The sequence below is a fragment of the Agelaius tricolor genome, unplaced genomic scaffold (assembly GCF_023055355.1).
Source record: "Agelaius tricolor isolate 1412-34295 unplaced genomic scaffold, bAgeTri1.0.p SCAF_13, whole genome shotgun sequence".
Taxonomy (NCBI): domain Eukaryota; kingdom Metazoa; phylum Chordata; class Aves; order Passeriformes; family Icteridae; genus Agelaius; species Agelaius tricolor.
Genome location: NW_027269273.1, coordinates 5,485,608 through 5,501,683, shown reverse-complemented (window position 1 = coordinate 5,501,683; position 16,076 = coordinate 5,485,608). Strand labels below are relative to the sequence as shown.

General features: G+C 51.5%; 1 protein-coding gene across 3 annotated transcripts in view; it reads right to left on the bottom strand.

Moving 5' to 3' along the window:
* PRKG1 (protein kinase cGMP-dependent 1) overlaps positions 1 to 16,076 on the bottom strand; it is a 383,398-nt gene that overhangs the window by 347,327 nt on the left and 19,995 nt on the right. Inside the window, exon 1 of one of the 3 annotated variants that reach the window (XM_071438577.1) lies at positions 9,081 to 9,157. The exons of 1 other annotated variant lie outside the window; for it this stretch is intronic. Coding sequence is in view for 1 of the 2 variants with exons in the window: in XM_071438574.1 (XP_071294675.1) it covers positions 8,235 to 8,545 (311 nt within the window). In the remaining variant the exon portion in view is untranslated. Of the gene's footprint in view, positions 1 to 8,234; positions 9,017 to 9,080; positions 9,158 to 16,076 lie in introns of those variants that run through there. One more of the 3 variants, XM_071438574.1, reaches the window with a different exon arrangement.

Genomic DNA, 16,076 nt, shown 5'->3' with positions numbered 1-16,076 from the left:
GGATCAGCTGTCCTGGCTCTGTCCTCTCCCAGTTTCTTGAGTAGCCCCTGTCTGCTGGCTGGTGGGGCAGGTGAGGAGCAGAAAAGGCCTTGGCACACCAGAAAAGCTGGACTGGCAGGAAAATCCAGCCTCCTGTGGGATCTTGTGCTCCAGTCACTGCAGGTTCTCTGCCTCCAGATGCACACAGGCAACAAGGCTGATTTTTAACAGAGATGGGAAGTCTGGACCCTGCTGGATGGGACAGCTGTGTAGAAAAAGAGCTTTGGGATTGTCAGGGAAGAGAATAAGCAGCATCCATGGGAAGAGGGAAAAATCTTGGGCAGAAGAGGAGCAGGAACAAGACACCCAGGGAAGTAACAAAGGGCTCAGAAGAAGAGGGAGAAGAGGATGGTGCTCCACACCACAGAGCACAGGAGCTGCTGAAGGATGTTCATCTCCCCCAGCTGACCATGCCCACCCTTAAGCTTCACACAACCTTGACTGACTTGGGCAATACTGCAATCTCAAGGCAAAGAGCTGGAGGCTAACTCTGCATTTCCAGGATGCCTGATCTTCCATTTCACCTGCAGGAATTTCTCAGCAGTTCCAGAGGCAGATTTTGGAAGTCTCAATAGCTGAAGCCGGGTATGGTTTCCAACAAGCCTTAAGGTGCAGCTGAATGGCACCATTTGCATCACATTTGCTTTATCTACACCTTCCTCAAGTGCTTGGCCACTGCCCTGATGTGCTGCTGGCAGTCCCAGGGCCATTGATTTCCTCTATTCACCAGAAATATCACCCACCAAGAAGGTTATTTTCCTCATTTAGCCTGTGGACTCCAAGAGCAGTAATGAATTCCCCTCAGCCGCCGGATCTGTGCACACAATTGACATCAAATAGGCAGTTTAAATCCTAACAAGCACTGACACATCCCAGGGACCCACTTCCACTGGGGGCAGGGAACACTGGCTCTGCATTTCCATCTCACCCATGTTATTTACTCCTGAATCTCAATGATACTCTGTGGTCACAGAAACCAACAGCATTTTCACATTTGCATTTGAAGGAACCTTAAAAATGACCTCGTTCATGGGCAGTGACACCTTCCACTAGACCAGGATGCCTTCCCACAGTCCTGCTGGGTCTGTACAAAATTGCCTCCTATATTAAAGCCTGTTTTCCCTCCTAATAAAAGTGTATTTTCATGAATGCAATGCTCCCCTACACGTGCTAAATACGTGAGTGCGTGTACGTGTCATTATGCATATATATACATATTTCTATTCACATCCAACACAAAGTATGTGCGCACTTACAAGACTGTAATTCAAATTTCCATCAAGCCAGGCAGCTCCATTATGATTTCTCCTCTTTGATCACCTCACCCACAGCCACCACCTCAGAGAACATTAAGTAAGTGAACAAAACAAGCTGGCCTGGGCTGGGTAGTTTCTAGATCCATGTCAAGCCCAAGTCACAGAGCAGCTGTGCAGCTTTCCTGACACAGCTGGGGTGTTTGACAGGAAACACCTCCAATAAATGTGCTCACAAACCGAATCAAAGAAGGGAATTTGGAGGAAGAAGCACTGCTCCAGGCAGGAACTGTTGCAGCCTGACGAGGAGCTTTTTTTCACTGATACCCTACTTCAAGTTTGCTCCTAATGAACAAGCCCCAAACACAGCCCAAAGACCCCAGCCTTCAGAAAGTCTGACAGCCCATTTTCGACTTGGAAAGCAGGCACTGGTGTTGAAGTTTGGCTCTCCCTGCTCAGGCTCTGGTTTCCAAGGAAACCAGTGGCAGCGAGAGCCTTGCACAACGCCGGTCCTGTGCTCCTGCTCGGTCCTGTGCTCCTGCTCGGAGCAGGCTGTGCTGGAGCTTCCCCTGGCACCAGCCCTGCCAGGAGGGGCTTTAGCAGCGTTTCCAGAGCACCTGGATGCAATTCCAGGCATTCAGGATGTCAAGATACACACAACATACCTGACTGACTGCACACTTCGACCAAACCACTTTCTGTACCTGCTGAGAGGAGAAAGGCATTATTGTCATGGTTCAGGCTCCAACGTAGCAACAAATACTTTTGTTTTTTCCTGTTCTCTCTGCCCTTCAAAACAAAGACCAGCCACACAAAACACAAATGTCAGGCACTCCTCTGCCTGCATGTACCCACTAGAAATGGCAGAGCAGCAGATGAAAAACATTTACAGAAATATTTAGACTTGATCCTGATGCAAAGGCAAGGATTTAAAAGCCAAAAGCAAAGACCAGCAGCACGGGCAGCAAGGACTATCACTAATGGCAGTGAATCCAGCTCCAGCTCAGCTTTTCTGAACCCCTTCCCTCAGGAAGGTGTTTGTATTCAGTAACTCTGATCATCCTACAGCATCTAGCTCGAGCAGGATAACCACAGAAACTGATGTGTAACAATTCACTGTATCCTTTTTAACTCTCGAAAGAAACAAATTTTCCCCTAGACTCCTATTTTCCAGCTGGTGCTCAGCAAGTTCAGGACTCACAGAGTCCCTTCTCCTTCCAGAGGCAGCTGGCCAGGTTAAATTCCATGCTATGTCCATTTCTGTTCAGTTTCACAACTCTGACCCAGCTTTTTTATTATTATTGTTCATTTCAAAAACGTAAGACACATCCTGTGTTTAGGAATGCTGAAGGGGGATGCTGAAGTTCAGGAATGCTTTCGCAGAGTCTGGAGAGAAGGAATTCATGTCCGTGGCCTGGGGACCTCATTTTGTGTTGAAGCACTTTAAAACTCTCCACCTACAGCATTCATACAGCTAAGGATGAATGTAACACAGCTCAAACAAGTATAAGTAATTATTCCAGTAGTACAGATAAAAGGAAAAAAAAAAAGTTAATTCTGCAGAAAATGAAATTATGGAGCTGTAGTAAAATTTAAAAAAGAGTCTCTATGTTAATTACCAGCTGTTAGTGTGCTCGGAGCTACTGTACTTGCTGAACGGTGTTGTTTTGCATACAACCACCAAGAAAATGTCATTGTAGTTTCTGAAAAGAGCTACTTTGCTTTAAAACACAGTTTACTGACACCACACTGCTAAAATTAATCTCCAAAAGCAGCAGAAAAACCCAGGGAAGTCTGTGTTGCTTGTTGAACAGAACTAAGAATAAGTGACATTGCAGCGATGTTTTATCTTGCAATTAAACTCATCTCAGCAAGAACCAGACAGAAGATGACAAAACAACTACGTGGCTTTAATGGCTTTATTGGGAGATTTGTTTTTTACCTTCCTTTGAGTCAAACCCCTCTGGAGCTTACACTCAGCACAGACATCACCAGCCTGAACAAACGTGTTGAAAGATGACCCCAAACACTGCTTCGACAGAGAAAAATCATAGTTCTGTGCTTAACAGCCTAACACCACACAGCCACCCCTTACTACCGTGAGTAACCCAAACCTCAGAGGGTTGTAACATATTACACAAGGAGCTGAGCTGTCACAGTGCCCCCTTGTCACTTCCCAAGGCACTAAAGCAGCGTGAGTCACACGAGTGCACCGAGGGGAGCCCCATCAGTGCCACCACTGCCGAGCCAGACCTGTCACAACACGGGGAAATCACGCTCGGCTGCCTGGCTCCAGCACTGCCCTTCCTGTGCTCACAGCTCTGCCAGGGAGAGCTTCATCCCTCACAGCACAGCACCAGGGATCCTCCCCAGCCTGTGCCATCAAACCCTGACCCTTCAAATGCACCGAAAAACCCCACTGGCATTAATGGATTTTTGTCCATCGAACATCAGCTTAAACCACGTTCAGATGGATTGGACATTAAAGCAACCACAGCATTTAACAGCTCCCACAACAAATGATAAATGCAGCTCAATTAATTGCTCGCTGGACGTGTCAGAGTGGATTGACACCAAAATAAAAAAATAAAGGTTGCACCACTTACATCCATCTCTGCTGACTGCTTGGGGCAAGATGCTTCACCAGACAGTGACAGGACTCAAGAGGCCAGCGCCATCCCAGCTCCTGCCCCACATTCCAGCAAACCATCCCTGCAGGAGTGGGCCTCAGTTCCTCCCCCATCACCACCAATTCCCAGTGGTTTCACCATGGACCAACCACCCCCCAAATTCCTGTAGTGAGGGGAGAGGGGCTTGGGTCGTTTCAGGGGTTTTTAGATGAAACTGCAGCATACATAGCACTGATAAACACCAGAAGAGCATTTCATGCCAACACCTAAATACAAAGTGCTTTTCAAGTATTTCTGGGGATTTTATGACTATTATGATCACTTAAAATACGCCTCTAGCCCCCAGAGGATGTGCACATTCTCCTTCAAAGAACCAATCTGGCTGTTGCAGAGATTTTGTTAAACCTCTTGTATGGATGTTGTATTTTCCCTAAGGCTATGCAACCAAGTATTTTATATTTCTTAAACCAGACCTCTTAAATACAACTCACAGGCTGCTCCTCCCCTCACAAATGAGTCTCTGGGATTTTGGCAGATTCCCCAAAAGTCTGCTAACTGCCCAAACCAAGTTATTTTTCCTTTTACTCAACATTTCTTACAAATGACACAGCACTTTGCTGCTGTCTCTGTTAACAGCAGAGCTTGTACCACCTCAGCCAAGAGATCAGGCCCTTCACACTCACGAGCTCCATGCTTTATTCTGTGTTCTACTTCTAAGTTGCTTTTTTTTCTCCCTTCTGGAAAAGAAAACACGCTGATTACACAGCCTTCCAAAAAGGCAAACAGCTGTTGCAGATCCCTGAACAAAGCAGCCTGTTAAAATTAAAGTCCTGGGTATTTTCCCATGGCAAGAAGGAGGCAGGGAAAGGGAAGAGTTGCAGCTTTGCTGGTTGAAAAGGCTTCTCTCTGCTTGTCTGCTCTGTAGAGTTTAAAGTGCAAAGGCAGTTGGTACAAACTCGGTCTCCCAGTATTCCCTCGGTGCTGACAGGCTGTTAGCAGCCAGGATATACCCTGCAAGAGGTCAAAGGTGTGGAAAAACAAACACGAGCAGCAATTTGGGAAGATGAAGAGGAGAGAACGATCTGTCACGGCATTTTTTGTGCCGCGCGGAAAACCAGCCAGCTTCCTGCCCTCTTCCTCGGTCACTGCTGGCAAGTTATGTCCTTTGTGAGGGGGAGGAGAAAAAAAGGCCACTTATTTTAAATAACTGGCTTCTTTTCTAAATAACTGGCTTCTATTCTAAATAACTGGCTTCTTGGACAAGGAGACTGATAAAGATGCTAATGCCCAATTCCTCTCACTCATAACTCAGGACAAAATGGCTGCATGGCTGGAAGTGTCCCTTCATGGATTTCAGCTCCTCAAGTCAGCCCACAAAGTCCTGTTTCACTTTTAAAAGCATTGCAGAGGCAAAACAAGCCCAACCCTCCAACATCAACTCCAACTCTTACAGCTCTGAAAAAGCAATTTTATTTAACCACATACATCCTTAATTGGAGGGAGGATGTGTCTGTGAGGGAAGATCCTGCAGATTGAATAGTATTTGTCCACACAGGGCAATTAAATTTACTTTCACACTTGGAAAGCCATTCAGAGAATCCCAGAATGGTTTGGGTTGGAAGAGATCTTAAAGCCCATCCAGTTCCACCTCCTGGCAGGGACACCTTCCCCTGTCCCAGGCTGCTCCAGCCTGGCCTTGGGCACTGCCAGGGATGCAGGGGCAGCCCCAGCTGCTCTGGGCACCCTGTGCCAGGGCCTGCCCACCCTGCCAGGGAACAATTCCTCGTTCCCAATGTCCCATCCAGCCCTGCCCTCTGGCACTGCAAGGCCATTCCCTGGGTCCTGTCCCCAGTCCCTCTCCAGCTCTCTTACACTCATTCAGAGTTCAGCCACTCTATAACCCAGAATCTTCTGTGTGGCATCACAACAGCTTCCACCACCACAGACCCTCAAGTACCTACATGACCCTCATGATAATTCAGTTCCCACAGATTTTCTGCTGCTATTGACCCTACCAATCTCCAGCCACCTCTGCTAGAGCAGGAGAGCAAATCCAACACCACCTAACTACAAAAGAAACCAAACCCAGAGGCTACTTTAGAATCATCTTGCTTGGAAAACCCCTCTAAAATCATCCAGTCCAACCATTCTCCCAGCACTGCCAAGGCCACCACTAACCAACATCCCCAAGTGCCACATCCACCTGCCTTTTGAACAGTCCTTGGTGGCTTGACAAAACCAAAGGCTGGGTGCCATCACCTCAAGAGTCACTGAGATTCAGCATGAACGGGGGGAAAAAACCCAACCCTTTTGTGCAGATTTTGTTATTTCCAGGTCCTCACCACCATGAGTTATCTTGGCCACTGGGCTCTTAAAGCTGCCCTAGAGCACTCAACACTTCCCAGAGCCAAGTACATTCCTGAAATCATTAGCAAGGATCTTTTCCTGTAATCACAGACCAATCTGGGTTGGAAGGGACCCTAAACCTTCTCTCATTCCAGCCTCCTGCCTTGGGCAGGGACGCCTTCCACTATCCCGGGCTGCTCCAAACCCCACCTGAGCGATCACAACCTGCAGCCACAAGTTGACTTGAATATTGTAAATAATATTACAAGTATTGGCCACGGATGATCAATACAAAACAACCCGCCAGAGGACTTGGGCATTACACCCCACGCCAGACCGCAGGGCTGCATTTACACAAGGAGCGATTTAAATCCCAGCTGGAAAACCTTCGTGCAAGGCTTTTCCTACACATTCCAGTGGGTAGGGCAGAGGCTGCGGACTCGCTCTGCTGGAACCTGCGGCGCTTCCCGGAGTTCTGGGAGCTCCATTTGCACTTCAGGAGCGCCGAGGGGCAGCGACGCCGACCAGGAAACCGACACGTGTGGGGCTTTGAATTCCCTGAGGAAATTAACACTGTGGGATGTGTGGATGTTTATCACACACCCCAGGGATTTCACAGCCATCCCTGTGCCCTCCTGATCACTTTTTGGGGTGTTTTATTCGTCTTGGGGGCTGGAAGGGAAGCATTTCACGCGCCACCGCCGTTCCTCCCATGACATCCCTTCAGAACGACCTTAAAAGGACAAAATATCTGTGGCGGTGAGAATGGGGGGCGGGAACAGGAATGTGGGGATGGGAGCGGGAATGGGAAGCGGCGGGGCGGCAGGAGGAGCACACACGGCCCGGCCCGGCCCGGCCCGGCCCGGCGGGGTCCCGCCATGGCGGCCGCCCTGAGGGCGGGCAGTTGCCTGGAGACGGCGGGGCCCGCCATGGCGGCGGGAAAGGGCCGAGGCTGCGCGGGGAGCGGGGCCAGCCCCGCCACGGGCCCTCAGGGGACACTCCGGCAGGGTCCCCGTGCCCCGTGTCCCGCCATCCCTGCCCGGGAACCATCCCTGTGCCCCGGGCACCGTCCGCTCCGTCCCCGCATCCCGGAGCCCACCCGGCGCACACGCTCCCCACTACCGGGATGGCTCCGGGCATCCGCCAGCGCTCCCGGTTATCATCCCGAGGAATTCCTCATAGGAGGAAGATGCCGGCCGCGGAGGGGAGGCAGGTTTGCCCATCGACGGGGAGGTTGCGCCCCGGCCCCGCACACGGAGCCCAGCGCGGCGAGCATCCGCTCATCACCTCTTCCCTGCTCCTTTTTTATCCCTTAAGGAGCGCTGAACCGAAGGCACGGCGATGTACCGGCCAGGAGAAAGCACCGAGCGAGGGAGGGCTCCGCTTCCCTATTAAGGCGCTCTAATTTCCCTAATCTGCGGCAGGTGTGAAACCGGGGCAGCGCATCCCCCGGCGCGCCGGCACCTGAGGATCCCCGCAACTTTCCCAGTCCCCCGCACGCCCTCCGGCGCACCAGGACACCGCAACAAGCTCCTGCTTCTGCTGAACCCCCCTCCCCAAAACACCAGCCCCCGCCCGCAGAGCCGGGCACCGCATCCCGCCGGGCTCCAAGTTTCCCAGCTGGGATTGTCTCCCTGTGGGGTCCCGCGGCCAGCCCCGGGTTCCTCCCGCTCCCTCCCGCAGCGATAAAGCCTCCATGCCCAGGACACGATCCCGTGCCCCAGAGGGATGTGGCAGCCGGGACGGGCGCGTCCCGCTCTGCCGGCACCTCGGCGCTCACTCCTGCCGCTCTTCCCCCCCCAGCGCTCGCAACTTTCCCACCCCGCGGGGCCACCCGGGGAGGATGCGGGATGCGGGAATGCCGCGCTCCGCTCCGGTCCCTGCCCGGCGGGCGGCGGCGAGGCCGGGGATGGAGCGGGATGGGGGAGAGAGGGGAGGCTGAGCGGCGGGGTGACCCCCTGCTTACTGCGGGCTCTTGGGGTAGAAGGGGAGGGTGACGTGGCTGAGATCCTGGATGTCGAAAGCGGTGGGCTCGGCCGAGATCGCCTGGCGCTTGGTCCGCTGCTCGCCCTGCAAGGTGCCGGCGCTTTGCTGCTGCGCCTGCTGCGTGGCGGGCCGGATCACCGAGCGGTACTTGTCCAGCTCGTTCTGCAGCTTCTGGATCAGTTCGTCCTTCTGGTCCAACTCCAGCTCCAGCTCGTCGATGAGCGCATCCCGCTGCCGCAGCTCCTCGATCTTCTCCTGCAGCGCGTACTGTAAATCCCGCAAAGTGCCCATGGTCCTGCCGCCGCGCTCGCCCCTCGCCGCTCCGGGCAACTTTCCCCCGCCGGGGCCGCCTCCCCTCGCTCGGGCCACCCCGGCCCCCGCCGCCCCCCTGGGCTCGGCCCGGCCCCGCGGGGCCGCCGCAGCCGGACCCCCGGCACGGCGCTCCGGAGCCGGGGTGTTGTCAGGGGCGATGTGGATCCGCCTGCGTCAGGCCGGGCTGCCGAGGGAGCCGAGACACACACACACACACACACCCGCGGCGGCGAGCGGGGAGGGAGGGGAGGCGGGCGGCGGGAGGGAGGCAGGGGCGGCGGGGAGGATGCACATGCTCGCCCCGCTCCCTCCCGCCGGCCCCGCCGCGCCCCGCGCCGCCCACGCCCCGCGGGCTGCCGAGCACGGAGGGAAGGGGCCGGGAGCAGCGAGCGGTGCCTGCCCTCCCGGCCTTGGGCTGCGCTCCGAGCCGCGCACACCGCCCGTGCTGCTCCCCTCCCTCCCTCTGCTCCGCTCAAGGTGCCGCTTCTCCTTAAAGAACTTATCCCCCCTTTACTTTGCTTTTAAAGAGCCGGGTTGTGTTGTTTTCTCACAAGCCAGCGTCTGGCATGGCTCCTCCTCAAGCTTCAGCAAGCTCCGGGCTCCAAAAACCCAGATTTTCACGGGAATATCGGTCAAGTCTGTCTGCGCTGAAAAAGCCTGGAGGCAGGGCATCTGGCTTTCAGAGCGCTGAGAAAAAAAAAACCCTTAACTTAAAATCTGGGAGATTTTCTGCCTGGCCCACATACCCATGTGAAAGCCGAAGTTTCTGCCGTACCAAACCGATCAGATTCCCCGGAGTGCAGGGTTTTCCTTCATGCACTCAGGTTTTCTGTGTAGCCTTACCTCTGCCATACAGCTCACGGGGCTGCAGCACAGAAATAACAAAATCAAACAAATGAGCCACAGTGGCCAAGTCCTTGGTGCCAAATGATTCTGGGTTCTTCCATTAGCCAGGTGCTGATGCTCACCCTGAGAGCACAGCTCCAGCCTTGGCTCTCTGGGGAACAAACAGGGGGCTCTGAGCTGTTTTGGGGGTTCCTGGTCAAATCATCCAGCCTGGAGGAGCCAGTGATGAAAGCCTCAGAGCGCAGGAACCTCACAAAAGCTTCTGCAGCACTGGGGCACTGGCACAGTTTCATGCTCAGAGGTTTCCAGCAGCTGTTTCTGTTCCCTCTTGGGGAGTTTGATTTGAGGAGGAAGAGGAGGATGCAGCCCTGAGTGTATTTTTTGTGTTTCTGTCTAGACCTCCCATGCCAGGCATGAGCTGGGAGTGCCAGACATCAGTCCCTGCTTATGGGGCTGAGCCCCTTTGGTCTTGCCCTTTTTTCCCCACCCTGTTACACACTGGCTCCAGCTTTCAACCTGCAGCTGGTCTTTATTTTATAAAGTTATAAAAGAGAACAGATGAGGAATTAGAACTGCTCCCTGCTCCACACTGCTGCTGGAAAGGGCCTGGCCTCTGCTCACAGACACGAGGCTTTGCAGGTTTTTTGTGCATTTGATCCTGCATTTTTTGAGATGTACATGGAAAGGGGGGAAAAATTTGGGTTGTGCAAAACTCTTCAGTTTTCAGTCCCCTTGATACATTTGTGCCAGGCACAAAGCAGAGTCCCCCAGTTGTTTCCACAGGTTTAAGTCCAGACAGCATTTTTTACTATTTCCATCTCACATAACTCACTGGGAACAAAAGTACCAGCTATCTGCTGAACATTTCCATTTTAAAGACAACAGGCATTAAACAGATGCATTCCTGCTGCCTACAAACTGGGAATCAGTGATAAATAAAATATTTTAACAGCGTTCAGCCAACACGCTGTAATTTTTATTGCTTTTCTCCCTGCAGAAGTGAAATCTGCAGGAGGGAGAGGTGATACAGTTACCTGAAGCCCACCAGGCTTCAAAAGAACCACAGCCCTGAAGAAAACTGCTGCATAATTTCTCAGTGACAAGCAGTAAAATAAGATGTGAGAGGGGCAGAGCCTGGGACTGAGACAACAGTGCCCCAGAACAGAAAGGATCCACAGAAAAACATGAGAAATTATGGCACATAAAGCTGTCAAGGAATTTAGCTGAGTGTACCTAAAATGTATATTTATCTCCAGGTAGGAAGCAGATTTTCATTAGACCCTTGGGAGTCTCAATAGAGATTTTTATGGTCCAGTTTTAGATTTGGGACCATAACCAGCAGCTGTCAAGCCCCAAGGCCAGTGTTTAAAGATGAGGCCAAAGCAGTCCAAAGGGCTTCAGAAGCCTACAGCAGGGCTCTGCCATGGAGAGACAGCCTGTAATTGCCTATCCCTGGTTATTCCCTGCTCTCCCAAAGAAGCCAGAGCACAGAAACCTGCTGTGGGCAGCACAGATCCTGCTGTGGGATCTCAGGGTACAGCCCCACTCCAATAAAAATAAATCCTATGGTCCCATCCCTTTTGATTTAAAGCTCCCAATCAAACAAATAAATAAATAAATGGATCTCAGGCTCAACAGAGCAGCTGCTTTGTCTGCTTGATCCAGGGAATGGAAAGAAACAGCTTTAGGGAGAAGAATGGCAGGAATGCACCAACTGGCTTGGTGTTGGGTGAAGCTGCTCACAGCTAAGGAAACCTTCCCAAAGCCTTTCCCTGCTCCCTCCACTGCCAGAATGTGCCTGGATGTCGAGTGGGAAGCCCAAAAAAGAGAGCATCTGCAGAGATGTGCCCCCCCAGAGCATGGCACACCAGGGCTGGCTGGTGGGAATCACACAGAGCAGGGATGGCTCTCCTCTCTGCTGCACTCACAATATTTCCTCTCTGCACAGCTCCGGGGTTCTGATACCTTCTGCTTCTGAACCCTTCCAGGGATCATCTGTCACCAAATGCACCCACTCAGCTGCCATTTTTCAAGCTGAAGCTGGATTTGAGCACTGCCTATCCTGCAAACACCTCCCTGGATTCCCAAGACAGGGCTCAGGGAGCTGGCACGATCCCTGACAGGAAAATGTCACCTTGTTCCAGCCAGCCAGGACAGCAGGGACAGAGAGGCTGGACACGCACCACTGACCACATACATAAACATCTTCCTCCTCCTGGATGTGGTGTTTGTGCCCTGCCTAATCCACTCCACTCTTTACCCAAAAGATCTGCAGGAGCAGATCAGCCCATGGCAGAAAGTTGAACCAGCTGGATTTTGTGCTGGATTATCCTGCTGGTGCAGCTTTGGGAAGCTCTGTGACCTGCAGGGCTCTGCCCTCCACTGGCACACAACCAAATCCCTGCCCTACCTGCACAGTCACAGCAACACCTTCATGATGAGAAGGAGCTACAAAAATACAGGAAAATTTCGAGGGAGGCAGCACAGCAGCTGAACCCTTGCAAAAAGCACCTCAAGGTGTGGTCACACCTGAGACTCCCCCCATCTCATCCATGGGATGCCTCCTGCTATTCCACCACGTCCCCAAAATCCATGGCAGTCCCCAAGGCAGGGCAAGGAGTGCCACCTACTGAAACACAGGCACACCTGACTCCTCCCTAAGGCACATCTGGCCATTCCTATTGCCCCAAAATGCCTCTGGCAGCTCCTTCTGGGGCCACAGGGCCCTATAGATTTATAGGGGACACCTGGGAACTAATTCAGCCCCCAGGGATGGGGATGAAGCTGAAATTATTCTGGCAGAGCAGCCTTGCCAAGACCAAGGAGCAGGAACTGAACATCTGGGGAGTGCTTCAGCCTCTTTTCCCTAGGAAAACAAAACCTATTTTCTCATGACACTGGATGCTCCTCCTCTCTATTTTGGTCCTTTCCAGAGCCTGTAAAACAAAACTGAAAGCCATTTGCTCCTGCCCACAAAGGGATGGAGATGTCCAGCTCTGAACACTGTCATTCAAACCCCACTGATTCCTCCATGCTGGCAGTCAGATCAACACCTGAACTGGATTATCCTGGTGACTTTCCTTTAGGGCATCAGTTCTTCCCATGCTCAGTAAGAAACATGGAGAAGTGTGAAGAGCATGCAGCCATTCCAGGAAATCCTCTCAGGATGAATCTGGGGGAGAGTGCATGAGAAGGAAAAGAAAAATACCACAAGGCTTATTAATGGAACAAAAAATTGCTCGCTGCAGAAGAAGTCAAAGGAAAAAATAACAATGTGCTGTTCTGCAGTTGTAATGCATTTAGCTTTTTATATCACATTAGGGACACACAGAACACCAAAATGAATGTTTGTGCCATGCAAAACCCAAGGAGGAGATACTGGGAGCATGGAATAGCAGAGGATTCTCCAGGAACACAGTGGTTTCAGGCACATGTCTCATCACATTGAAGATTTAAATTCTCCTTGGTGGGCTCTTGGCCTGGAAGGAGGAGATGGATGGCACAAAGCACCTCCTGTCAGTGCAAGGTGAGAGATCTCCCTCCCCTTGTTGTTTTTGCAGGCTGGAGCAAAGCCTGGGCTGTGCTTCCTGCTGGGTGGGCTGCAGAGCTGAAACAACACCAGTATCACTCATCTCATTACCAGCTCTAGAGAAAAATGTCACCAGAAAATAATTCTCTGTAGCCACGAGTTCAATAAGCCCTTCAAAGCTTCTTCCTTCCATCAGAGCAACCAAAACCATCCCTCTGAGTTCTTCTCCCCACTGACAACACCCTATTGCCACCATCTCTGGCCACACATCTACAGAAACCTCTGCCCTCTAAAAAGCAGGAAGATTCTCTCCCATGACCACACAGAAAATTGGATTTTCAGCAGTTCACCCCTCCAGCTGGGTGCACATGGTGGCTGTGTGTCCCCACAGCCCTGCAGGGTTAAGGGAATGCTGTGGGATTGCTGGGAGCATTTCTCACATCCTCAGCCTGAATGACTTCCTTGGGGCCAGGCTTTCTCCAGGAAGGACCACACACATGATCCCAATCCCTCCTGAAGGAACCAGTGCCACAATCCTGATCCCTCCTCTCCAGACACACCTCAAGTGTTCATTTTTCCCAGTTCCCAGGAAAGGCTGGACTGCCCAGCAAGATCACACACAGGCAGAGCTTAAACACTTCTTCCTCTGGGCTGAATTAAGCCAGAAACCAGTTCTAAATGATTCAGCTGCCTTAAGAAGTCTCCTTAGGCTCAGCTTAAGTAGAAATTTCTTCTGCAAGCTGCCAAAATAAACACTCAGTGCTCTTTGCAGTTACCACAATCAGACAGTGCCCATGCCCTGCTTCTCCCAGCAGTCCCAGGGCACTGCCTATGTAGAGCAAAAAGCAGCATTTAGACAAGGCAGGCCCTGGAAATGCAGTTTTCCATTTGCTTTCAGCCATAAGCAACCAGCAAATGAACCCAGGGACCAATTAAATGAAACGCAGGGAAGCAGATTTAGTCGTGGAGCCATGAGATCCAGGATGCAACGGAGGTGAAGTCTGTAAAAAACATCAACTCAGTTGATGTTGCTGGGAAAACAGGTTCATTGTGCTCCCACACACATCTCTGTTGGACTGGGGGAAGCTGCAGTAGTTGAAGGAAGGTGGGAGCCATGTGCTGGGCCTGGTTTCCACAGGGACAGCCAGGCCAGCTTCCTTCCACCTCTCATCAGGCACAGCTGAACGCTGGGGACAGCCTGAGCTCAGTGACCCTGTGACATTCACATTCCTCCTTGGAGTGCATCTCTTCCACACCTTCTCCATGTGAAATCACCTCTGGCCTTGGCTTTATCTGGGACTCCAATGAGCAACAACCATTCCCAGGGCACCCTTGGAATCACAGAAGTGTTTGGGTTCAAAGGGATCTTAAATCTCAGCTCCTTTTACCACCTACCATGGGCAGGGACACTTCCCACTGTCCCAGGCTGCTCCAAGCCCTGTCCAGCCTGGCCTTGGGCACTGCCAGGGATGCAGGGGCAGCCCCAGCTGCTCTGGGCACCCTGTGCCAGGGCCTGCCCAACTCCTTCCCAATATCCCATCCAGCCCTGCCCTCTGGCACTGGGAAGCCATTCCCTGTGTCCTGCCTCTCCATCCCTTGTTCAGAGTCTCTCTCCACGTTTCCTGTAGCTCCTCCAGACACTGGAAGGCCACAGTGAGGTCACCCCAAAGCTTCTCCTCCCCAGGCTGAACAATCCCAACTCTGCCAGAACACTGCTCTTTGTCAGGTGCTGGGAAAAACTTGGGTTCACCAAAAAAAGAGATTTCTTCCACCAGACAGCTGCAATTCTTCTCTGTTTCCTTTTAAAACACAGCACAAGCACAGCTGAACTCCTCAGTCTCAGCTTTTCCCCTCTCTGACCTGCACCTCCCTCATTGCTTTAATCACAGTGCTCTGGCTGCAAGAGGTGGAAAGCAAAACCCTCAGGAAGGTGAGAACAGCAAGAAGCTCATTCTATCCCCCTCCCAAATTATATTAAAGGATAACAGCTCATTCTTCCAGCCTCATTTTGAGGCTGTTTGATGCCATTCCCTCACTTTGGGGGTTTCACAGTGACAAACATCTCAGCAGCCCCGAGCATTTGCAATTCTGGGTGCTCCCTCTGCTCACCCCTTCAGACCCTGCAGTTTTCTTATCTCTCCTCGCCAGTAATGCACCACTCACCTCCCATAATTGTCTTGGTCTGCTGGGTTGATTTATCCAGCCTTCAAAACAATTCATTTATATTTGAAATTGGATTAGAAATAAACACAAACTCCGCTCCCCCGATATGAAAATAACCACTGTGTTACCATTATTTCATGATGCATTGAGAACAAGTGCCCTGTCTCTTTATACAATCAGTTTAATTTCCCTTGCTTATTAAAAAAAATATTATTTGGTTGTTTCAGGTATTTATAATAATAAACACAAACCATAGATTTTAAACCTGGGGTTTACATGCCTGGAGAACAGGCTGCTGTTTCTTTAAGTTGCACTGAGAGTTACCTTCCTTTTCAAAAACAGATTTGTGGCAGAAATTATCCTGAAATCTTTGACTTTTGCACGTCCTGAGCAACTGGAAATATTCCACTGGAGCAGCAGACTCTTATTTAGGAATCCACAGGTGTTTATGGCCACAACTGCAGCAATGCTAAACCTTTCCTCTCTGAAAACATTTCCCAAAAAGCTCTGCCCACAGGAGCTGAGCCCTGTGTTCATTTAAGGCTCAGAATCAATGGCTGCACCCCACGGAGGGCCAGGCTTGTTACAGTACCAAGGAAATATCCGTGAATCACCCAGGCACGATCTGCAAACAGGGCTCACATCAGGCCTCACAAAGGTTTTACAGCGCTCCACTGACTTCTACAGCGATTTCTTATTTATGCTTGGGGGAACTCCATCAAGTTGGGCTCTCAGAGTGTGTAAAATGTTCATATTCACCGTTTTCTCTGTCAGTGTTTGCAGGGACTGATTGCTCTACTCATCAGAGCATTAGAGACCAGCACTCGCCTGATTTGCTCAGCACCGCCAACACCTCTCAGCTGAGTGCCCTGGGTGAGTCAGGGGTGGGCAGAGCTTTCATCCTCTCCTTCCTTCCTTTCTGGTGCAGACCTGCAGCCAAACCCCTGCCTGAGGTGCTGGGCTCCCTCTGCT